Genomic DNA, 25785 nt, shown 5'->3' with positions numbered 1-25785 from the left:
TGCAGTAACATTTACTGTGAGGCAGATTTTGCTGAGCAGCCGTTATCTAAAACTACATGTGGAAGCGGCCCAGCACAGTCAGTTCCACTGAGGCAGGGTTGGGTTAAATGTTTCGCTTGATTTATTTGTTTGGTTTTGCTTTTTCCTTAACACATATCAGGCAAAATATGAGATTGTAGGTGGAAGATACTCTGAACCAATGGTGTATTTACACAGTGATATCAGAGATAGTCTGTAGAGAGATAGTCTGTCTTCCACCTCTCAGAATGTGTGAGGCCACCTCCAGGGAGCAATGTAGAGCACTAACACTGGGCTAAACCAGCTCTCTAAATTCTAATTTGTCATTATCTTTTTTTTTAACTGTGCTTTGGTGAAAATGAGCACTCACTGGTCAAGACAGATACACAGATACACAATGTAGTGATCACTGCATAGCATTTACGCCCACTGACTGCCATATCTTGACTCTGTTTAACAAGTGCCCAGCTCTGCCTCTGATGGTCAAAAAAAATTTACTTCTTTCTGTCTCACAGCATTGTCAGCCATCACTAATGTTTAGAAATGGCACTGCGCCATCTGTCTGCAAAATCTTTGTGGTCATATTGAGTGGTGAAAGCTGCTCACGCATTAATTTGATGAATTTACCTTTTTTTTTTTTTTTTTAATATAAATCAGTTTCTTGAGGATTATTAAAATACTCAGAGGTCCAAATCCTTTGATGTAGGTTACCTTCCCAAACATATAGCTGTGAACAGCAATGAACCTGACGACTTTATATATTGTGTATCTATTAGAAAAGACAGTTTATGGTACATACAGAAACCTCAGCATATCTTTAATTTTTGAAAACACACTGTAGAGCGTCAGGCAAATCAACTTGTAGGAAGGAATATTTATACATCTATTTCCATAGTAGCTACGCATGCATTCAGATTTTCTCCACACTGACGTGCTAAAAAAGAAGGCTAAAAATACTTCAAATGTTTAACTATTTTATTTTAAGTTATAAACTATAATTCATTTATTTGATTTTTTTTTTTATTGTAAATAGTTTATTTATGTTTTTTTGCACTGGGTGAACTGTCCCGTTATATTCCATATTTCAGAGTCCAGTTAACCATTACTAACTTTGTTGGCATGTTCATCTGTGCCCTGCTCCTAATTCAAATATTTCTCACTTGAAGACAGTGAATGACTTGACTTCAATTTTTTGATATTTGTTTCCAGTATTTTTTTTTTAATGTTTGCAATTCTGTGTGGCCTCATCTTGACCCAATGTATCTATCAGTAATATATGTAAAATAAGTGCTAGTACTCTTTAATCTGTACATGTAAAAACAGACAAGTAGGCTGACTTGTAAAGGTCAAATCAGTTCACACTGGTTAAATTACAGGTAGTAGGGTGGCTGTTATATAGCAGCAGATAGAATTACAATACTGACTATGAAGCTGGCAGAATAGCAGGACATTTTGTATTTTATTATTCGGTGTCTACATACCAAAGAGTGGGCGGGCTCTGGTTGGAAAACACTTTACAGAAGCTCAGGTGTCCATTATATTATTTAACTATGGAGGGCAGTGATACACAGTCACTGCGTTCGGTCTGCCTACATTCAAATAGTAGAAGAAGAGGTTTCCCTCTCACCAAAGATAGTTTAGGAGGGGTGAGAGTGTGAACTCCGAGCACTCAATGTAGTGTAACACCAAAGTCAGTTCAGCAGGAATATAATGTTGGCATTTATCTATTTATCTATGTAATCGTGGACATAATGCGATGAATTTATAAATTCAATCAATGATAGGCATATGGGCAGATGCTACACTTATTGTTAACAGAAAAAAAACAAAAGGACCGGGTTGACGGTTCTGCTATTAAAACCAATGACACACAACTTAATTTTGACAATTTTGCTGCCACATTTAAACTACTTTCGTGGCCTTTTAAACACCAAATGCTGTCACTACTTTCAGGTCGCACCCAGTTACAGAATGACAATTTGAGTTAAAATACTGAGCCAAAATGTTTCTAAAATCCAATATGCAACGTGCAAATATGTTGCTCGCCGACTTGTGCTAATTTCCGCGGAGCTGGCGGAAGTAGCGAGAGAGATAGAGAGCACCATCTCGCTTCTCCATCTCGTCTCTGGTGTCACTATGGCGGAGACGGAGCAGCAGTCAGGTAAACCGCCGAGCCAATTCAATGCCTCTCCTCGTCGTCAGCAAATCCCACATTGTAATTGCATTTATATTTAAAAAGACGAGTAGCGTTAGCCGCTGCTGCATCATTATCGGGTAATTTAGCGAGGTAGCTGCTTGCTGGAGTGGATGTCATGTTGCTGCTGTCCGCGCCGGCAGAGCTAACAGCCAGCTAGCTAACTTCTCAAAACAAAATGACTAACGCAACACAGCTGAAGTCAGTGCTGCAACCCAGGGACCGCCTAGTTAGCAACAACTGATAGTTAAATGAAGAATTAGTTGTAAAGTAACACCACTGAGGGGTCACAATACTCCCAGTTGTGCTAGCAGTCGTAGTATTAGCGTGAAGCGTGAATTAGCAAACGACAGTGTGGTTGTGGCGACGCAGTAATTGTTTTGACAGCCTGCGTTACACGACGTGTTTGTGTGGCTTTTTTTTTTAACTGTATGTGGGGCGATGAACACTTTAATTGTTGTCGGCTACGTAAACATATCAACAAGACCTGTTTGCGGGGTATTCTGGTACATTCTGTGTATATTAAAGCCGCCAAGCTCTACTTTAAAAAAAATATATATAGCATCTTTATAGTTGGGTAATACTGGTCTCCGCTCTCCACACTGTTTTTTGGGGGAAGGAAATGGTGGAAATAGCAGCAGAGGTGCCTTGCCAGGTCTGTTTGAAGAGAGGCAGGCACTGATGCCCTCGTTTTTTCCACCAGGGCATCAGTGACATTTGATGGTTGAAATCAGTCATCATCAGGCTGACTGGTGGGCATGCTCCAAAGTGCCAGAGGAGGAGGTGGTTGTATTTTGTGTAGTTATTCCCTCCACTACACCACTGCATGTAGCCATGTGTAAAAGGTGTCCTTCTAAGTACTTATATTTGATTATATGTATATTTTCTGGAATATTTTTTTTTATTCATTCATTCATTCATTTTTACTTTTGCTGTGGAATTTTTTAACTAACAGCCTTTTCACACATTTGTGGGAGGAATCAAGTGAATTTGGGCAGTTTTCCAAGAGTTAAATTGTTTCAGTGTCATACTTGAACACTGACAAAATCGCAGTGATTAAACCTGAGAGAAGAAAATGTTAAAATGATCCCATATATTTTTTCTGCCTTCTCACATTTTCTAGTGAATTAAATTACAGTGAAATGAAGCTGTTCCTCATTTCGCTGAGGACCCCCTGGAAGGCCCTCACAGACCCCTGGGCGTCCTTGGACTCCACATTGAAAACCACTGGATTATATTACTAAAAACAGTTTGGCATATTAGTGACTGTCATGTACAGGGGCTAGAGAGGCACCATTTTTGAACAGTTGTAAATGTAGGCTACTCATCCCAACACCTCCAGGTAGATGAAGACACTTGGTGAATCACTTTAGGATACAGCAGTTATCTAACTTCTGAAGTGCTATTTCACCGAGAAACAAGTTCTATAATCACATCAAGTTGAGGAAACAACATTGAAATGCATGCATCAGGATTCATCAGCCATTCTCTCACACAGATTTACATGCTTTCCTCTTACTGCTTCCATCTTCATCAAAGCTATGATTTATGCCTCGTATGTCAGGGATTCTTTAAACCCAAGGAATGGCAGAATCCTCACATCTAATACAATATGCCACCAAACATTTAGGTCTTCTTTAGATCCTCTATATATCCGCAACATTTTTGGTGACAAAGTAGAGCTCTGACTGAGAAGATAGGGAACAATGGTCCTGAATGGTCCCTTGATTATCTCCAAATTAATTAGTTGTATATTAAGCGAGGTTACGATTATAGCCATGGTGATAATTGTGAAAATTCACAGTTATTGCATTCCAGTTAATACTCCTCCTGTGTCAATGCAATCTTGTCTTGGAGCTGCTAAAAATGCAGAAAACCCAAATTTGGGCACTAGGATGTAGCAGAAGAAGGAGCAACCTACAAAAATCAGATCTATGCTACACTCAAAACAATATAAATATTCCATATTTTCAGTAAATTGTATTTACTATATTACAACTTTATTTAATAACCTTTGTTTGAAGATGATTAAAAATTAAATGTTTAAACTTATCTATTGGAATGCAAAATGGAGTTGCAGGATGAAAGTCTACCAGAGTGCAGCAGACCATTTGAAGTAGACCAGCAGGGGGCAGTCTTACAGTGTCACACTGTTTTTTGTGATGATTGTCCAGCCCCAGTGCAAAAACACCACCTTCACTCCCTTGTTTTCTTAACTTCCTGTTTAGCTGTGATGGTTTAACAGAGTGAATGTAGAGAACACTGCTCAGATGATTTTGTGTGTGCTTAAGTTGAACTTTACTCACACGGCCCTTAATGCAAGACATCTGCACTATGTGAACATTATTACATCCACAGTAGGGTTGAACAATTAATCAGAACATTATCAAAACTGTAATATCCAAATCGCAGGAGCTGGAGTTTTCTAAGGGCCAAATGTGTGACAAAACATTTTTGTAATTAAGTTTTATGGAGTTCCTAAGATGCCTTGGCCTACAAATTATATTTTCCAGATGTAAGAAAACATGTTTGTTTGGTGCAGACCCAGCAAAAGTCAGTGTCATTTTAGTAGCATTTTAAGTGAAAATGAAAATGCAAAAATTATCATTCCTACCTAAGTTGTGAATCAGTAGTCAAAGGAATATTCAGTTTTCGATTGAAGTCCATCCATTTTTTGTATGCTCATTGCTCATGTGGGCACATGTGTGGGCGTTATTAGTGGACACCCTGGTGCGCACATGGGTAGCTTATTTATGTCACAGCTATGTTACACTTAATCCTAAAACACCAAAGCAAATTACAAGTGCCTATAAAATATCAGTACTAGATACTTGGAGTAGTTATGTGACAGCTGATCTTTTGAACAGATCGATTTCTGCAGTATTCAGTCACTTGAGTGGAATGTATGTTTGCACATCTGAGCTGAAATGACATTTCTTTTTTCATCAGTCAGTCTGTAAAAATTGTCTACACTTTGAATTTTCAGGGTCCTCCCCTGAGGATGATGCATCTAAAGTCCCGGCCAGTTTCACCTTTATGGTACCCAAGAAAGAAATCAGCATGGTTCCTGACATGGGGAAGTGGAAACGGTCTCAGGTAGGCTACAACCTGTTGCTTTGTTCAGATGACCTGAAATATTTTTTTGCTTTCTTCTGCTTACTTATGACTTTCCATGTTAACAAAAATTGCACAGGGTATATGCTGTACCTGTTGAGCCACCAGGGCAAGTTCTTGAAAATACCAACAACAATAATATACATCTCAGATTCCACCAGCCCTGGCACAGTCAGGGATGATTTAAGGAGGCATTTAGCAACAAAGAAATTACTCAAACACACAGAAGAGTGTTGGCCAGAGGACTTGGCTCGTTTGTTAAGTCAAATGAGATACAGTAAAATGGTGGTTAAAGAAGATAGTACATCAAAAGACTGTTGAAGAAAGGAACAGTTTTCAAATGAAACTTTTCAACTAATCAGCTCAAACAGTGTCGTCTTTCATCGCTTTGGGCTTCCTGATACACTTTGTCCTCTTCTGCAGTTTGCAGCTCCCTCTCTTTTCCCTCTCTCCAAACTGAAGCCCCTCTCACACATGCTCTGAACTCTGTTCTCAACAATTCTGTCTCCTCCCCTTTAAAGGCATATGCAGACTACATTGGATTCATTCTGACACTGAATGAAGGTGTGAAAGGGAAGAAGCTCACATGTGAATACAAAGTGTCTGAGGTATGTTATCTACCTTATTAGTAGGCTATAAAAACATGTTTCTTATTATGTGCAGCTTCCAAATTATAATCTATGCATGAGTTATTGGTCCGTAATATTTAAAGGAATACTCCAGCCATGACTTTATTATGGTGATGGAATACTGGTGTGAAGAAAGTTTGAAATCTCTGAAAGCTCATTTTCAGATCGTGATGGAATGAATCGAAAACAATGGCTGGATGAAAGGGAGGAAAAATGATAACTGATTTCTAAAATATGACTGCTTGGTTTGGGAAAAGATTAGCAGAAACATGAAGTATGTACATCTTGTGTATACTGTATTAGTCTGCATGCAACATCACAGGTGTGGTCCTTTAATGACAGCCAGTCTAAGTTAGCACCGTTCATAGAGAAACTGTTTTGTCATTGTGTGACAGACAGTGGAAAAGATACTTGGTCTGTTGGGGACTCTGGACCGCTGGATAAACGAAACGCCTCCTGTTGACCAGCCATCCCGTTTTGGGAATAAGGCCTACAGGACCTGGTATGCCAAACTTGATCAGGTGGGTTCACACACATACACACACAAACACACAGACACTCACATACACACACACACACACACGACTAACAACCACTCCACAAGAAAAATTTAGTTGTCTATCTGATTGCAACAAGGAAAACGGTTGGTGTCTCAGTCCACTTGTAGTGCCCCCACGTTTAGCACTCACCCATTCTCTCACTCATGTTCATGCACACACAGCCACATGCTTTTTATCTAGATCCCCTGCAGCTCCCAGCTGATGTTGATCACCAGTGGTGTGTATGTAGGAGGCAGAGGCCTTGGTGTCAGCAGTGCTTCCAGCAGACCAGCAGGCAGCAGCGGCAGAGATAGCCGTCTATCTGAAAGAGGCTGTGGGCAACCCCACCAGGATAGACTATGGAACAGGTAACAGTGTCATAATGGTGTGTGTGTGTGTGTGTGTGTGTGTGTGTGTGTGTGTGTGTGTGTGTGTGTTTACAGTGTTTTTCACACTATGTTGTCTTCAAGTGAGTGTCGAATATTTGAGCAAATATTCTTGTATTGTGGCTCCCTGTGTGAATTACAGTTCAAATAATGTATACAGTGATGCTCTTCACAATGCTCTCATAGCCCACAATGTTTTGTCCTAATGTCGATGCATTAGATGATCAAGATGTTATTATTAATTCATGCTCAGGCCAGTAACTAAGAAATACAATTTAATTATGTCTAATACATAGGTAGTCCAGGATAGGGTTGCACCTGCTGTTTGTAAATCTGTTACTAAGTTTATGTGTAAACTCCAGACTTGAAACAAATGAAAAACATGATCTGCTCTTTCTTTTCTTTGACTATCCTGGAATTGCCACAGATGTAATGGTTAATATTTAGGGTCAAATACACCAATACAAATATCTAAAAGTGGGTTGTTCATTGATTGAAAGAGGAACGCTGCACTTGACAGTCAGGTCTTTGACAAGCCACTCATTAATTGCGAGCTGGTAGGGATGATTTGGATCATATTTGTCACCAGAATCTTGTGAGAAAAATGTCATGTCCTTTTGACCATCTTGAGGAAGAGCTGTTGCTGTTTGGGCTTCATACTGGGATTAATAAAAAACCTTGGAGTTTTGTCACAGTGGTCCATTACAACCAATACACTGTACTCCATTCAACACCCCACCTCTTCCAATATGGATACATGTACAAGTTACATGTGTGCAGCTCGTATTTTTGGCATGTCCAGTAGGCACCTGAAGGCACCATGATGTTAATTTGTGATGTCAACTCAGTTGGAAGGTTCGCACAATATCATCCTTCTGTGATTGTCAGCTAGGTGTGTCAAAGACCACATGTAAGGTACCAAAGTAAAGTTGGTGGGGGAGAAAAACACATAAGATGTAATGGTCAGTCTTCTGCAGGGTCAAACTACATCAGTCTTTTTCTTATAAATGTTTTTGCTAATGCTTCTAGACTCACTGCCAGCCCACAGGGACCAGAACTCGTCATTTTTTTTCCCTGGGACAGTGTCTGACAGTTACTATGTATCTGAGGTTGTCAGACATCTGCCACTGTGTCCATTGAGATTGTCAGTGTCGACGGAAATCAAAAGTGGAATCATTCTTAAGGACAAGTCTGCCACTCACTTCTGTTTACCTCATACCAACATGTACTACCAATAAGATTAAAATTTTATGGACAAAAGAAAAGTTTTATTCAGCAGGCTGTAAGTAGCACACTAGTTCTATTATTCAAGAGTTAATATTCTGTTTCTGCACTTTGCATCTGACAAGCCCTCTAAGAGTGAGGTGTTTTTGTTTGTGTGTGTGTCTGTGTGTGTGCATGTTTGTGTTTTATTTGTGCAGGTCATGAAGCTGCTTTTGCTGCCTTCCTTTGCTGTCTCTGCAAGGTTGGAGCTCTTAGGGTAGATGATCAGCTGGCTATCATTTTTAAAATTTTTAACAGGTGAGCTACTCCTGCTTGTGTTTTCTTAAGATTTCAATAATAAGGCATCTGTGTGTTTAGTTTCCAGTTGATCGGAGGTAATGAAATTATGTATTATACAATTAAAATAAAGCAAGTCTCTATGTAGAAATGTTTCCTGTAGATAAGAGGAAAAGCAGTTGATGAATGAAGGTACGCAATTGATGTATGATCCTCCAAAACACATTCCAGTGATTTTGCATGTTTAGCCTAAAATATACAAAATATATACATTATTCTTCAAGTTTCTGGTAATCTTTTCCCAAAGCAAGCAGTCGTGTTTTAGCAAGTTCAGTTTACCTGGTGTTGAGCTCTCTACACACTCTAACCCTCTGTCTGTCTAATCTGTCTTTAGCTAAATGTTTGCATTGAGACAGTTGTTTGTTGTTGTGTATTTAGTGAATTGTTGGTTTTTCAGGTATCTATCAGTTATGCGGAAGCTGCAGAAGACGTACAGAATGGAGCCAGCTGGAAGCCAGGGAGTTTGGGGACTGGACGACTTCCAGTTTCTCCCTTTTATCTGGGGCAGCTCCCAGTTTATAGGTAAGAGCCTTGTTCTCCCAGTTCAGTAAAAGCTGTGAGAAGTAAGAACAGCAAATCTGTGCAGTTGGGTGTGAGGGTTGCAGTAGTGTAGTGGACATGGGGGCTGGATGGGGTGGTGTCCCCCTCACCTCTGCAACCTGTCTCCTCTGTTCCCTGCACTTTAAGCCCCCTATGAATTGATAAGTTTGTCCAGTTTCTAAATAGTTAGTCCACTCCTTATGCCCTTAATGCCTTTCACAAGCATTTAACCCTGTAAAACCTGAGCAAAGTCATTCTAAAAACATGGGGGAAATTAGCAATAAATAATAAAACACACACACACACACACACACCAAAGTTTTTTTTTTTTTTTTTTTTTTTTTTTTTTTTTTTACAGAAAATTAGTGAAACATGACTGGAAGATTTGGGAAATTAGCAAAAAATTACAAGAAAATTATTATATATGCAGGGTATTTAAAATTATTTTTACATAGTAAATACAAATTTTACTATGTATGTATTTTAAGTTATTTACAAGTAGTGCAGGCTTTATACATAATGTTCCTGTGCAGATTGAACAGTAGGGCAGATAGATAATGCCTATGCTGTCTGTTTGTGTGTGTGAATGTGTGTGAAGGTCTAAGGTGTTCCATACAAACTGTGAAAGTGCTTCAGTTTTGTAGACAGTTGCAGTTCTCCTCGGTCCTCACCCAGAAATTTCACAAGCAATCTTTAGATCCTGTGTGTTGGTAAAGGTCTCTGATTTCAGATGTCTACCAGACATGTATAAATCTTGGTTTAAATTTCAGAAGTAAAATTAAACATGTACTATTTCAGTTTTTCTTGCTCTGCGACCATTCTCTGCATACATTCAGATAAGGAGCCTGGGGTTCTGTAAAGTATTTTAACTTAGGAAAGTCAGTGGTGCCATCTAGTGGTATTTATTTGCAGTTACATGTGTTTTACCCCCAGATCACCCCACACTGGAGCCTCGGCACTTTATCGATGAGAAGGTGGTGAATGAACATCACCAAGACTACATGTTTTTGGAGTGCATCAAGTTCATTAACGAGGTGAGGCAGAAGCGTTACATCGATGCAAAAAATGTTTGTTTTTTTTTCCACAGGGTCCCTGCAGCTCATTAAAAGAGCTTATAATGTCTTAAAGTCAGTTTTACAAATATTGGGGCACTTAAATTACATTTACAAAAGTTAAAAAGCCTTTATTCTGAGGGCTAAAATATGCCATAATAAACATACACCAACACACATCTGCAAAAACAGCCTTCCTCTGTGTGTCTTGACACACAATATTACAAACTAGTACATAACCAGTAATATTATTTTTTTGTTATGATGTATTTTTAACCATATACTTAACAGAATAAAAGCTTTTAACCTTTGTAATCAACTTGAGTGCCTGGATCTGGATTTTTGTGCCACTATCACTTTTTATGGGGAGACAACTTTATAATCTATATAATTAATCTGATTTAATTCTGATTTAGCTATTGGAAATTAATAGTCAACCACAGCTGCAAGTAGTTCTCTGCATTCGTGGAAAAGGGTTAATCATTGCATCAGCAAACCCAGGAAAGGGAAGTAGAGAGAGAATTAAGAGACACGCATGTCTTTTTTCCAATTTTTTAAATAAGGACTATGAGGGTGGGAAGCGGGGAGGGTGCAGGTTGTGGGAGCACATCCTGTTCCTCTCCCCCAGCCGGACTTAACCCCCCTCCTCTTCCTTTTCCTCCTCCGTATGGCAGGCTGGGTCATGAGAGGATGCTGCTGTTGTGTCAGGAAAGGCCTTTTCTACTGTCACCTTTTCCCCCTCTGACGTTCTCTGTAATTCTCTTTCTGTTTTGCATGACGTCTCTCTGGCATTGGCCTCCCATATGTTAATTTTATTTGCAGCTCTTGGTTTCTGTGTTTACTTCTTTATGTTGCAGTTTTAGGTCTTTCCCTCTCGCTGTGATTCAGTTTCTCAAATTGGAGGTGACACGAGGAAAATAAGGGGAGCTCTACTCACTCTCTTGGAGTAAGAAAGAGATAGGGTGTCACTTATCTTTCCGAGTGGATGCATGTGGATATTTCCATCCTTGATTATATACAGGAGTATCAAATATCCTTACAAGGACAGAAAGATGAGGAAAATTGGTCAAAGTGAGGACATATATTTGGTTCCTACTTCTTTAATGAGTCATTTTAGAATTAGGACTTGGTTTTAGTGCTAAGGTAAGAAAGAGGAGATCTTTAGATTGGTTTAGGGTTGGGATTTGGATTGAGGATTAAGAATACAGTTAGATTTAGGAATTTATAGTTTAGGCATATATGTTAAGATGGGGTTAAAGAATGAATGCTGAAGTAATAGAAATATGTCTCTGACTATTTGTCTTTCTGTTTTGCTGTCCTCCATATTGATGCATGTACAGTAGCAGAGTGACATCACATTCTTTACCCTTTTCTCCGTTAGTTGCCTTGCCTACTTCTGGCGTGATGCTTGTTTTTCCTCTTTTTGTTGTTGACTGTTTCTCACACAAGGTTTATAATCGTGCAGTACTCCTTATGTAGGCTTGAGTATTTCCCTCTCACACACGCACGTGTTGATACATATAACTCAAGCTCTGTCTAATTTGCACATAAGGATCTCTCCCACCATGCTCTGAATCCCTCTGATTTTGTGTCTGTGTGTGTGTCTGTGTGTCTGTGTGTCTGTGTGTCTGTGTGTGTGTGTGTGTGTGTGTGTGTGTGTGTGTGTGTGTGTGTGTGTGTGTGTGTGTGTGTGTGTGTGGAGTCCTAAGCTCCTATGAGTCATTTCCTTCCCTACATACTGCTGTGAATCACTGCGTCCTCAAGGAGCTAAGGGTTAACTCCACCCCTCCCTTCCCCCATTCTCCATTCCGGAAAGTCTACTCGAGTGTGTGTCTGTGTGTGTGTGTGTGTGTCTGGTTGCGTGTGTGGTTGGGTTGATTCTGATAACAGCTGCAGCAACCAGACATGCCAGATAAGTTCAAAATCTCACCCGCTACTCAGGCACCAAAAATTACATCAGTCAACCAGATGGTGACACTCTGACAATCGGCTTGATGTTTTTGCCTCCAACATTTGAACCCTTTCTGTACTTTGATCTCATCTTCAGCAAATTTGGCTCACAGCATGTCTTGACATTCCCAAATAAAAATCATGAAATGGATCTTGAATTTGTTGCCAAAATTATGCTGTGTTCGCTTTTACTCAAACCTCCGAATTTTTTTAGTAAATTTCTGACCTGTGACAACAGTAAAAACTTGGGATAAATCTCACGAGAAGAAGAAACTCCTTGGGGAAAACCAAAGAAAAGAGGATCCTTTTTCCGGTGTGGTGTCTGTGATTGTGGTATGATAACTGATACTGAAACCCATTGTTTGTAGTAATAATTAGAGATGGGTCATGGTTATGGAGTAAGTTTCTCAGTAATATTGCACAGTACGGATGAATTGCATTAATGTTTCACTCTCCCTCTTCTCTTTGTCACTCATCCTGTGCTGCTCTGTAGATGAAGACAGGTCCATTTGCTGAGCACTCAAACCAGCTGTGGAACATCAGCGCTGTCCCCACCTGGTCCAAAGTCAACCAGGGCTTGATCAGAATGTACAAGGCCGAGGTATGCAAGCTTTATTTTCTGCCATATTTCGTTTGGAATCGTCAGCTGCAGTACACAAATTTTGGAGTAGAGCTTGGGCGATATGGACAGAATGAAATATCACAATTTTTTTTGGACCTATTACCTCGATGCCGATATTGTGACGATACTGTAGGGATGACTGTTAGTGCTTTCAAAAAATATTTACACAAGATTTTTGATGAACAATCATTAGTAATGTGGATATGATGACCAAGCAGATAGAAGCAAATATCAGAACAGCTGCAACAGTCAAGTAAGTTAAGAAAATGGCATCCCTTTGTAATGCAGCCTTTAAAAAATGGATCCATTTGATCTTAAAACAGTCCCAAGCTGTGGAAATGACTGTACAGCCAATGACAGACCACCAGAAAGGTTTTATTTTTATTTACTAAAAAGTTTTGAGCCAATAGCGATGAGGGAGTTCATCAATTTTTTTTTTTTTAAGTAAGTATTCTTTAAAATCTGACTCAGTGTAACTGGAGAAAAAACTGTATAAACTAGCCACAGTTGTCCCTGCTGAAAATGCTACACAGTATGAGCTGTAGTACAAGTAGTAGTATTAATATCATTAAATGTAGTAGAGCTAGTATTTGTATCAGCACTTATCAGATACAGACTAAAGGTAATACTAAAAATAAACTTTAGTAGTATTAGAATTAGAAGTTGTACTGCAGTAGCTGCAGTACTAGTAGGTGTCCTAACTCTTACATTAGTGATAAAAGCAGCAGTGGTAGTAGTTCATGCACACAGTAGTAGTAATGGTGGTAGCATGGGTAGCTGTGATAATTGCAGTGTTACATACAGTGTAGCATTTTAGTCCTTTTAGTGGTAGAATTAGTAAGTATTGGTAATTAGCATTGTATTACTAAGACTAATACAGCAGTAGTAACAGACTTAATTGTGATAGTTGTTTTAGTTGTAGTTCTAATATAATGCAAGATATCCTTTGACAGCAGAAGGACCGTTTCACTCTCAAGTCATGAAAACACATCAGTGCTGCTGCTTTTAGAAATACTAATGTGGACGACTCTATCACAGTGAAGGCATGGTGTGAAGAAAGTTTGAAGAAAGTTTGAAGTCTCTGAAAGCTCATTTTCATATCATATTGGAATGAATGGAAACCAGTGGCTGGATGAAAGGGAGGAAATGTGATGTGGGAGTTCTAAAATACAACTGCTTGATTTGAGAAACAAGTCACAGAAATGTGAAGTTTATTCATTTTGTAGGTATTTCGCTAAACATGGTATGGTCATTTAACACATCTCTGATACCATTACTGTTAAAAAAAAAAAAAAAAAAAAAAAAAAAAATTACGCCTACCAGTTCAGAGGGAAAAAATATTTTTATAACAAAACTTAAAACTGTTCATTTTCATAGCTCAGAGCACATTAGTCTCTTGTGACTAAAAACGTCTTAGTTCACTAATGGATATTTACTTAGATCAATTCTATAAATCTGTACATTGACCAGCTTTTTATTTTGAAGAGGCTGTGGCCGCACAGCACAGATTCACCTATTTTTTGGAAGCACTGTAATTGTAGTATATAAGATTATAAAAAGGCAAATTTGGTTATTAAAAAGCCAAAAAGATTATAAAAATGTGTGTTTGGAAAAATGTGTTAGAAGTCATCTGAAAGACGTGTTGTTTGATTTTGACTCCTGAAAAGCGGCATTGTATGGTGGAGAACTGGTGGTAGGCAAGGGTTAAGAGAGGAATGGAGGAAGTGGAATTGTGTGTGTGTGAGTTTGTGAGTTTGTGAGTGTGTGTGTGTGTGTGTGTGTGTGTGTGTGTGTGTGTGAGAAAGAGAATGTGAGAGGCATGCCCCATCCCCCTGTCCCCGCCTGCATGCCCACATCCTGTGTTTTCCACAGTCTTCCCAGAGAGCTGGGAGCAGGGGCCAGGCTGTCTGCCTTCACTTCCCCCGCCTCTTCCTCCTCCTCCTCCTCCCCCTCCCCCTCCTCCTCCTCTGCCTTTCCCTAAATTCTTTCCCTCCCTCCCTCTGTCCCAATGTTCCTCCAGGCATGGAGCAATCATCAGCAGACTTGCATTCCTCTCTCCCTTTCCTGGCCCCACACAGGGTTTGGGCTTCACTTCTTTTTCAGCTGCTTTCTGCAGTGCTAGTCTAGCTTCTCAGCTCCCTCGAAAAACGGAGGAAAATAAATCAACATACTAAACTCTAAGCTATAGCACAGTCCCCGCTTGTTATATCACATAGTAACAAACTTTTTGAAATGTGGGAGTTATTTCATAACTTTGAGGGGTTTTGTGTTACTAGTTGGTGAAAAAGAGGTAAAACAGAGGACAGAGTGAGAGCAGGCATAGCAGCGTAAAAAAGTCAAGAAATTAACAAACCAAGCAATATTCTTTCTTACAGATTTTTGCATTCCAGATCAGCAAGGATATGAAGAATGGAAGTGGTATCAAACTTTGTCCTGAATGCTGTTCTGGTGATAGATAGATAGATAGATAGATAGATTTTAATTAATTAGCTATATCCAAAGATCCACTGGAAGTAGTATTGCATCAAAATGGCGACCAAATAAAAATAAAATATACAATGAAGTGTTAGGATTTCACGTCCTTATATCGATAAAGTATCTCACCACACCTTGAAATAAGGCTCAGATATTCACAGTGTAGGTAAGATAATTTTGTTGGATATAAAATGAAGCATTATCATGAAGATTGCGATAATAATGCTCTCATTCATTTATCGAGTTGTATGAACACCATAGAGCACCAGAAAGAGGCGTAAATAACAGAGCAGCTGCCTCAGTCGTGCGACGCTTCCTTGTCTCGCACGTATGAGAGTCCATGAGAGAGAGACATCGAAATGAGAGCACTAGACCAGGGGCTTTCAGACTTTTGGCAAACGTAAAAGTCCATCACTAACTCACTGACTGAGTGATTGAGTGATGAAGTTACACCATGGGCCGGCCAAGTTTTGGAGTTTCTCAATTGGCCGTCACTCTTATGTCACCACACACGTCATTGATACAAGCCTCACAAAATATTATATAGTTTAAGTTTGAAACTGCAAAACAGCCACTTCCTAAGTTACTGCAGGGATGAACTGTGCTCAGACATATCAGTGATTGTAGTGTACAGTGATCTACTGTAAATTTGAGGCCTTACTGAAGCAGGGTTGTACTCATGGCCGTAGCCTCTGTAACAATGTCATATAAAAATAAATTGGCGCTATTTAACTGTGCAAATAATCAGGGTTTGAAAATGAGGTCAAAACAGACGCTTCTTAAATGTTGCCGTGGTCCAGTCATGTACGAGCTTTTCACCTTTTTGTCTACTCGACCCCTCATTTGAAGTGATTTCCCCCCTGTTGGGACACTTATGTTAAGATATTTAAACACAAGAAATCTGATATCAATCCAGCATCACTGATCTGATCATTTTAACAATTAGAGATGTAGTTTTATTGTCTTTTTTTTTTTTTTTTTTTTTTTTTTTTTTTAAAGTTTTTTGTTCATTTTGTTCATCTTTTTTGACCAGTTTTGGTCATTATATTGCTAATTTTCTTTGGGGGTTGTTTTTAGTGTTTTTTTTTTTTTTTAAATAACATTTCTGTAATTTTGTCTTTCGGCTTTCTGCCCAGTTATCAAGTAAATCCACTCAGATCTCAAAGAGTTAAGTTATTTCAGTGTCATACTTTAATACTGACAAATCATGGTGAGATTAAACCAGAAAGAAGAAAATGTTAAAATGATGCCTTATGCATTTTCTACCTTATAACAATTTTTAGTAAATTTAATGACAGTGAAATTATGCCATTCTTTATGTTGCTGAGGACCTCTTGGCAGCCCCCCAAGGACCCCTCGGGGTCCCCAGACCCAACTTTGAAAACCGCTGCACTAGACATGTAGTCTGTCAAGAGGGAAAGTGGAAGTTAAGGATTCAGTTGCTAACACTTTGTTCAGCCGTTTGGATTAAATTTCCATAGTCTCATCCGCCGTCCGAGCAGCGCAGCAGCAGCTCCTCACCGGCTCCGAGAGAGCAGGAAAAGCAGCCGGGCACTGAGCGTCTGTGTGTCTCTGTGTGTCTCTGTGTGTCTGTGTGTCTCTGTGTGTGTGTGTGTGTCGCTGTCTGTGTGACCTGAGCTGTGACAGTTAACCTGAACAAACTGACTGAGGTGCAGCTTGGACGGCAACTGCCACTGAAGTCAAATTTCTGTTTGTTTTGCATAGCATTGTTTATGGAGTAACGTTAATGACCCGGTCAACTGGCCATGGAGCCGAGCTAAGAACAGATTAGATTAACGCTAAAAATAATTTTTAGCTAAAAATAACGTGTGTGTTTGTGTGCCATGGGAGAAGTGAAGATGACAAAGAGAATGTAGAGTAATAAAATGAGATTGTGTGTGTGTGTGTGTGTGTGTGTGTGTGTGTGTGTGTGTATGTATGTGAAGAAAATGTTTTCCATGTTTTTGCCTTATGTCCCACCTCTCACACTCAGACCCACACACATCTAGATATCTATCTTATAACGTCCAAAGGCTAACAAAAAAATAAAGATCAAATTTTTTGCCATATCGCCCAGCTCTAACTTTGGAGTACCTAAAAGAAGTGTGCATTCTTCACCATAAAATAACCTGTGGAGGAGTTGTGTTTTATCTGACTCTGTTTTGTTGTTGTCTTCTCTCTTCTCTCCCCGTCCGCATGCTCACCTGTTTGTTAAACCCTCCCTTTCTATTATTGATTCATTTTATCTCTTATCTTGTGTCCCTCCTCTCCTGCCTCCAATCACTCAACCATCTCCCCATACCTTCTTCTCCCTCTGTCATGTTCCTCCTGCAGTGTTTGGAGAAGTTCCCTGTTATCCAGCACTTCAAATTTGGTAGCCTGCTGTCCATTCAACCAGTGAAGCCTTGACAGTCATGGGGGATTGCCATGTATATTGACGGAAAGACCAAAATCCCATCAATTCAAGTGGACAGTTCCCTCCCCCCATGCAACCCCCATTCAAATAAAACAGTAGCACAAGCCAACCACATATAGTTTTGTGCATGCAAATGCACCCCCACATGTGCGTGCATGTGGTTTTGAAGGCTGTTGGTCATCCACAATACAATGCTGTGCATGCATCTACCTTCACCTCTTTATTTATATACCAGATAGAGTGCTGATCGGATTCCTTTTTGAGGGATTGGTAAGCTTTTTAGATGTGCGCTCAGTGAAGAATAACGCTTGTGTTTACTGAAATGAATGGATTTTAAGGTTTTAGTCCTCACCAGGCAGAAATATAAATGTGACTTCTCTCAATCATTCATGATTATTTGCAAAATGGTTTTAGCAAGGGCAAAATCTCTGGTTTGTTTTCCTCTTAAAGGGATACTTCACTCATAACGCAAAAATTTATGGACCCAGTTGCCTCCATTGGGTCAGAGATGGCTGGCATTTTTGGAATACATGTTTACCATAAAGGCTTATGAGTAAACTTTTCTTTGACAAGGATTCAAAGAAAATGAGTACTTAATACAAAAATTATCTATTATTGGTGAAGTATCCCTTTAAACATGCACTGTGCGATTTTATTTGACCACTAGATGATATCGCGAGCAGCAACAAATTTGTCTGTAAACTTTTCACAAAGTCGCTCTTCTCTCCCTCCCTTCCCTGTCTGGTTGAGAGGTTAATTTCTTGTTTGCAAGGCAAGTTTTAAATTCTGTCGCGCATTTGTCAGTGTTTTATTTGCCTGCAGTTTCGCAAGATGCAAGTCACATTAGTACTTTGCTCAGAAATTACTGTTTGGGGTGTTGCTTCATATGTATTTCTTGACAATTCATTGTCTTTCAAAGGGTAAATGGAGAGGACTGTTTTTTTTTTTAAGCTTCTGCAAAATGTTAATGTATGAAAGAGCATTAGAGCCTCACAAAAATTTAAAATAGAATAGAAAAAAAATCAGGTTCATAGATGAATCTCAGAACTCTGCGAAAAGGTCAGACTCCTACAATTCAAGTCAGAATTACAAGACTGAAGTCAGATTTCTGACTTGAATCTCTGAATTTTGAGATTCTTATTTTTCAAAATTCAGAGATTAAAGCCAGGAGTCAGACTTTTTCTTAGAATTCTCACTTTAATCTGAGCATTTTGAGATTAATCTCAGAATACGATTTTTAATTTTTGTGTGTTCCTGATCCTCTTCCATACTCGTGCAAAACAGAAAGCAAGTCATCACTGTTTCATCATTTTGTCTATTGCAGTTTCTCAAGTGGAAACTCATGAAAAGTTGCTCTAAACAAAATCTCAAAGTGGCTGTAGGCTATAGCAGACAGAATCTTTAAAAAATGTTTAGTTTAAAAATGGTGGTTGTAATTTATTGTCATCAACATTAAACCTTAAGCAACACTGTTGACAAAGTTTGATACTGGCACCAAAAACTTAGAGAGTATGAAGTATGAGCCCATATCCTGATGAAATCCCCCCGGTAGAGTCGGGTTTTCCTGCTCAGACTCTGCCGGTTGCCACCAACAAGGCAGGCAAGTCTGACATCACCTCATCTCACCTCTGGTCCAAATGAGTGAAATTATTCTGTCACAGTTTTTACCGGTTCAGGAAAAGTCAACATTACAGACTGGCAGAGCATACTTCATATAGAAGTGTCTGTAGTCGTGTGTTGAGCTATTTACTCCACCAAAAAAAAAAAAAAAAAAAAGAAAAAGAAAAAAACCCTCAGCAACTGGGAAATTGTACTTTGTACTCTAGACTTTCTTCCAGTTTTAAAATGTTTTGTAGTTAAATTATGCATCCAGTTTGGTTCTCATTGTTTGGATTATGGTATTGTTTTTAATAAAACAAAAGCTATTCAGTGTGTGTTGGCATATTGTTTTCCAAAACATAATTTTATCTCTAATTTATCTCTAATCTACACAGCCTTGATTTTGGAATCCTTGTTTTGTCATCGTGTGGAATAGGGATTGACCCACTTATCGGTTCCTGACAATCATCAGGGCCAATATTCAGAATTTTTCAATAATCTGTATCAGAACTTTGATTAGTATGATGGTTGTTACGAGGCGGAGGCAGAGCAAGAGCAAGTGACCGGGGCAACAATTCCCATGATATGGTTACTGTTTTCATTTCCCTTTTCAAAAATAAAGGCCAAAAAAAAAAAAAAAGGCAAAAATAGTAAGTTGTAGCCTGCTGTCCTTACTTATATCTTAAGGACGGAAGACTTAAAATTTTCAGTTTCAGGTTTACTGAATTTATTCACTTTCAATGTAATTTATTAATTAGTTTGAATGCTTGTGAAAGGCAGCCTGAGGCTGCGTTCAGATGCCTTTCACAAGCGTATAAACAAGAAATCTGACCCAACGTCACTGATCTGACCCATAAATAGACCTAATAACCTATGGTTTTCTTGTCATTTAAAAAAATAATAATTTGTTAGGTAATTGTTTTCCTGGTAATTTTCTTGTAATTTTTTGATTAAAAACATTTGTTGAAAACAAAACGAGGTTTGTCTGTCAGTTTTGACATGGCAGTTTTCAAATTTACTGCAAATGAATATCAATCAGTCCCTACTCTACAAGCGATCATTCCTTGTCCCTTCATCCTCGTTATTTCATCTTTATGTTTAATGCACATTTTATTCCAAGGAGGCAAAGCTGTAGCTGTTAGACAGCTCTCCACTTCACTAACCAACCACACAGACATATGTGAGGTGTTCTTCAAGCTCTGATGTGCCTGCAAGCGACTGGTCAACCCCAGCAATGGCCAGATGGCTTGTGAGGCTCAAACCAAAACAAACAAACAAACAAAAGTGTTGAATATTGCACAAGGACACTTCCTCCAGATGAGGAAAGATTTGAGAACAAACTTTGCCGAAAACAGTGGGCAAACACTGATTCAAGTTGAAATAAAAAAATACATATATATTCATTAGTCAACAAAATTAAAAAATTAGATCTATTTTTTTGTTTACTTATTTTATTATTCCTGTGTTTGTTGGCATTTTGTGTGTTTAAAGTGTTGAACCAAAATAAAATCACCCTGCTGTGATGTGTTTACCTCATGTTTCAAGTGTCCATCTGCCTCGTTGTGATGATGTTTCCACTGAGCTTGCTCATTGATAAGATGCAGACCTTTATTTTTATGTGGCACATAATCAATAAAAGACAGTTTTTGAAGTGTTTTTTGAGTAATTTTCTGTTAATGATCCCATAAATTTGAATGTATATTTCTAATAATAATCCTGTAATTACAAATATTTGACTATTATTTTGGTAATTTTTTGCTAGTTTTTTTTTTTATTATTATTGTTTTCTTGTACTTTATGACTTAATTTTACAAAATTGGATTTTTTTGTTTTGTTTTGTTTTGTTTTGTTTTGTTTTTTTTTTAATCTTATGGTCATTATTTATTTGCATAATGTATTTTTATTGTAATTTTCCTGTTTGGTTTTTTATTGTTTTTTTGGGAGGGGGTGATTTTGTGGAAATGGAAAGAAATGAAGTGAGTGAGTTCAGGTTTTAAAGGGTTAACCCTTTAAATGGGACAAATTTCACGTGATTTCTTTCAAAATCATGGGACATAGTTGTCAAAATGATCTATTTAAACATGAGATCAGTGAGGCTGGATTCACATTAGATTTCTTGTGTTTGCATTTCCTGTTGAAAACAAATGTCTTGTGTCCATGTCCTCTGCAGAGTGGGGTTTTATTTACTTATTTTACTTAGTTTTGGGGACCAACTCACCAACAAAAGTTTGAGTGACTTCAGCCTCAACTAGCTGCTGGTCAAATCTTAATCTGCGTGCAGAGTACACAGGGAGTTTGGGCTGGTAACTGAGGTGGTGTCCAGTTTCAAGTCCGTAGAACAAACCATGAGCCTCTGCGTTTGTGGAGGGAAGCAGGGCGTCTGGAGCTCCAGTTTTACATCTGGAACACAAACGAGGTGACATTTAATTCGCTAGACATTGCTGCCACACAAAACTACGTCCGACTGATCGTTTTAGCATCATGATTCAGTCTCACCACTTTGAATTTATGTGACCAGTGTGACACCTAGGCAATTCTACAGTTAACACAAACCAAGATATCTCGTCATATCAGGGTCCCAAGGGGGAAAAAAATCACTTCAAGTGGGGGTCTGGGGCTCGATGGCAGCCAACCTGGGGTCCAGCCCAGGTTGGCTGCCATCGAGCATGAAAACATTTGAAGAGCCCTGTCATGGAGCAAAATCCTCAACTGTGATCAGAAGTGAAGTGAGGGAGGGAGGAGGAGGAGGAGGAGGAGGAGGGCGTGAGGGAGGGTCAGCTCTGTCCTTCACTGATTCATTCATTGATTTTGAAGAACGCCATCAAGTGGCACATAGCAGAGATAACATGCCTGCCCCGCTGACAGTGGCATGCCTGAGCTACACACACAAGCACAAATATTAATTATGAAATGAATAATGTGAAACTGAAACTGCTCACTGGCAATGAGAGAACTGCAGCTGTTTCTTGTCCGCCTGCATCGTTCCCCTCACTGTGTTATTTAGATAGATTATCACCTAATAGGCTGCATCTAGGACATATGACTGCTTAATACGTTGACGTTTATTATGCCAAAAAAAAAAAAAAAAAAACATTAAAATGAAGCTTTTTTTTTTAAATGTATTTATTTGTTATTATGATTATACATGTGTAACAGACAGTTCTGCCCAGTGACACACAATTTAATATGCACACAAATATGAATAAGAATAAAAACAAAATATGAACAGTATGTCTGAAAACTGCATGGATGTCGGCCAGTGGTTTTCAAACTGGGGTCCGGGGACCACCAGGGGGTCCCTGAGAAGGTTACAGGGTCTCCCCAGTGAAAGAAGGAACAAATGAATTCAACTTTTATGCCATTTTCTGGAAGTTTGAACATAAATGTGTAATAATGATGGTAATTTTGATTGGTTTTATATTTTGCCGTGATCACTATGAAACACAAAACCCTTGATGTCACAGCTTGTCTGAACCATTTTTTCCTCCAAACTTGAAAAAAAAAAAAAAAAAAAAAAAAATCCCAGCAAGGATTTCTTCAAACAAAATCCTCTCAAATGGCGGTCCATGGGCTATTGTGCGTATCTTTTAGGGGTCCTGGACATAAAAAAACTTTGGACTGTGGCCATTGTGAGGGTGTTGTTAATAGAACTCTCACATCCAAATCACATTGAAATTATGAAACGCTGTAAAGGTTTGAGTTCCTGCTCTGATTAAGGAGAGGAGTTTTACTCATGAGTCGAACTTCAGATTCATGGTATAATTTGGAAGCTCCCACTTCCCGGTTTGTGGAAAAAATAGTATTGCATTCATGTGCTGTATAACTCATGCGCAGAAAGTTGACACAGATAGCTTTAGCCAACAAGCTGAAAATTTTCTCAGTTTTATTGAAACAAACATAGCAGAAAACAAAGCACTGGGGGCAACTAAATACATAAAACATGACTTTATGTTTTTTTAGCTGTGGCTCATTGAGGTATATTAGAGAGCTCAGCACAGTGAGCTGACATTTTGAAACGTCACAATTTGGCCGATTCATGTTAAGGCCCAGACACACCAATCCCACATCGAAGGACTAGCAGCGACGAAGGCCGACTGCTGCGTCGCTTCACGTCATCTGCGTTTGGGTCAAAAAGTTGCACTTCGCAAACACATCGCAAAGACTACAGCCAACAGTCAGCTAGCCTGTGTGCTCTAGGCCTGCATGAGAGGAAATATCTCTCCCTACCAGCAGGTGGCGGTAGTCAGCATTCGTTATTCAAAAAGGGAAACCGGGAGAATCCGATTACCCGATTTGATTGTATAACTTTGACAAGGCGTTCATGTGCACTTACTGCTCAGAAACTGGAATATACAATAAACCCAACACCACATTAATGCTGCATTAGTTAATACACCTAAAAAGAGTTCAGGAGGGAAAGCCGAGTGCTGGACATTGTTCTTCTCTCAGAAATAGCGGGACATTTTTTTGTTTCATCTTGTTATGGAGCAAAGTAAAGGCATCTTTGAACACACTGGGCCACATTGGTGTCTTAGTCTAGTACACACTGTCTTGTAATAAGACAAAATACTCTGAAAAGAGACTTTCTAGGGAAAACATGTGCCCTGTTTTTTCTGAAGTCATGAGATAATTACACCTGAATTCTGAGAAAAATGGTAAATGGGAAAACAAATGTCTTGCTGAATTTATGTGATAATTATTTCTGAATTCTCATACACCTTTTCATGGAGAAAATGCTGTTTTTTTTCTGAATTAATGAGAATATTATCTTGTTAATAATAATTTTAAAAAAAAACAGCTGTTTTTTTTTTTTTTTTTCCCTCAAGTGAATGCTGTAGCTTCATCAACATCCTGCCATTTTCAATGTGCTCTCAGTGTTGACAACAACTCGCTGGGAGTGCTTTAGGTCTAAGGCAAGTAAGTATAATCCGTTTCAATTACACTCCAATCCAATTTCAGATTACACAGGGCCTACTAAAATGTGTTCTTTAGACAAACATTTCCCTTTAACAAAAAAGGAGAGGCTTCACAGAACATACAACAACCTTTCTTTCCCCTCCCGGCAACAAAACAAAACTGCTCTATATTTAAATAGCATTTTTCTTGCAAAAATAATTTTGATTCAGTCTTTTTACACTTTTGATCAAATGCTTTTGGGGGATTTTCTGTTCCTTCAGTCTCAAAATGCCACAATGGCTCTAGTCCATGCCCCGAGGCTTGCCAGGGCTTGTTTGCTACAGAACTGCTCCGCCTGTCTGCTCACCAGCCCCGAAAACCCCGAGCCAAACATGGAGATCAGGTTGGAGATGTGGGACGTGTCGAGGTGCTCCCCACAGGCATACAAGCACTCCTCCGTTTTTGCTCTTTTGCAGCCCGGCACAAAGTCCGGCACTTCTTCCACATCCGACATGTAATAGCCAAAGTCAACCTTTCGCTTCTTGGCCGGAGACTGTGCGCTCTGGCAGCAGTCCTGGTGGAGGTATCCATTATCCACCGTGGTCACTACATGCGTGTCCAAATCCAGCACGGTGGTTTTGTTGCAGTGCATGCTGCTGCTGCTGCTGCTGCTGTTTGCAGGCGAGTGATCACAGTTTGACCCAGAATAAGCCTCCATGCAGCAGCTTCGGTAGTACGGCGGCTCCGTTTCCTTGCAGCCGTCCTGCAGGATCGAGCAGCCGCTGGAGGTCGGGATGTGCGCCGGGCACGCAGGCTGCAAAGAGCCGCACAGACTCGCCGCCTCGCCGCCGCAGTCCGCGCTCTGCTCGCAGTCGTCCCCTCTGTAAAGGTCCGCCGGGTTGAGCTCCTGGATGCCGCTGCAGATGGTCATCACCTCCCTGTACTGCTGCATCCGGTAGATCTCGGCGTATTTCTCGCTCACGTAGACCTGCCTGGCGTTCCTCAGCACGCAGGAGACCAGCAGGTTTTTGTGCAGCTTGATGCCCCCTCTCTGCGTCCTGGAGCTGTGGATCTTCCGTAAAGAAATGGAGATCAGGCTTTGCGCGTCCACCGCACAGTCCATGATGTTGATCATTATTTTCTTAGTGGTTTTCTCCCCCCTCCTCTCCCTTGTTTCTCCTCCTCTTCCCCTTCGACCCCCTCCACACCCCTCTCCTCTCCGTCCCAAGAAAACCGACCCTTGTCTCAGCTGGGATCACAATCGGCGGTGCGGGGAGGACGGCTCCAGTCAGCCCTGTGGAGACACACTGAGCACGGCGGTCCGCCTACCGGCAAGCAGTCATGCCCAAGCAGCGTTGTACAACGATATGGCTTGTATATATACAGAGGGAGGGTCCGCCTGCTTCAAATCAGCCCAATCACTGACCGGGGACACTTTGATGGACAGGTAGACTCCACCAATGCATGCTGCTCTGGACCAATCACGCGCTTCTTCAGTGTTGTTCAAATTTGCCAACAGTCTCTAAAATAAAATAAAATAAAATAAAATAAAATACTACTACTAATAAATGAACAATTAAATAATTAAACAAACACATAAATAAATAACACCAATACTAAAATAAAAATATATAATAAATAAGTAATAAAAAATAAATAATATTGTTACTGCCACTACAACTGCTACTAATAAGCAAATAAACAAAGTACATAAACAAACAAACATTTATTACTGGGTAAACAGCAGGTACCTGGCTAGCATCTGACCTACAAATTCTTTACTTTCTGGATGAAA

At 39.6% G+C, this 25785-nt stretch overlaps 2 protein-coding genes across 2 annotated transcripts; one reads left to right on the top strand and one right to left on the bottom strand.

Moving 5' to 3' along the window:
• The first annotated feature begins 2086 nt into the window (after nucleotides 1–2086).
• On the top strand, nucleotides 2087–20471 carry ptpa (protein phosphatase 2 phosphatase activator). The gene is made up of 10 exons (XM_030065162.1): nucleotides 2087–2179; nucleotides 5199–5308; nucleotides 5848–5934; nucleotides 6351–6476; nucleotides 6745–6862; nucleotides 8302–8401; nucleotides 8838–8962; nucleotides 9914–10014; nucleotides 12476–12583; nucleotides 17414–20471. Exons 1-10 carry the CDS (start codon nucleotides 2155–2157, stop codon nucleotides 17486–17488), a joined length of 975 nt encoding a protein of 324 aa, XP_029921022.1. The 5' UTR covers nucleotides 2087–2154; the 3' UTR covers nucleotides 17489–20471.
• A 2489-nt stretch (nucleotides 20472–22960) lies between these two features.
• Nucleotides 22961–25337, bottom strand: ier5l (immediate early response 5-like). The gene has a single exon (XM_030065862.1). The coding sequence runs from the start codon at nucleotides 25123–25125 to the stop codon at nucleotides 24274–24276; it is 852 nt and encodes a 283-aa protein (XP_029921722.1). The 5' UTR covers nucleotides 25126–25337; the 3' UTR covers nucleotides 22961–24273.
• Nucleotides 25338–25785: the final 448 nt, after the last annotated feature.

The sequence above is a fragment of the Myripristis murdjan genome, chromosome 12 (assembly GCF_902150065.1).
Source record: "Myripristis murdjan chromosome 12, fMyrMur1.1, whole genome shotgun sequence".
Lineage (NCBI taxonomy): Eukaryota > Metazoa > Chordata > Actinopteri > Holocentriformes > Holocentridae > Myripristis > Myripristis murdjan.
This window is presented reverse-complemented; position numbering and strand designations above follow the sequence as displayed.

Excerpts from the sequence above, each read along its gene's own strand:
- ptpa (XM_030065162.1), top strand. The coding sequence starts at position 2,155 with ATGGCGGAGACGGAGCAGCAGTCAG. Across the intron at positions 5,935-6,350 it reads GTGAATACAAAGTGTCTGAG|ACAGTGGAAAAGATACTTGG; the intron begins GTATGTTATCTA and ends ATTGTGTGACAG. Across the intron at positions 10,015-12,475 it reads GCATCAAGTTCATTAACGAG|ATGAAGACAGGTCCATTTGC; the intron begins GTGAGGCAGAAG and ends GCTGCTCTGTAG.
- ier5l (XM_030065862.1), bottom strand. The coding sequence starts at position 25,125 with ATGATCAACATCATGGACTGTGCGGTGGACGCGCAAAGCCTGATCTCC.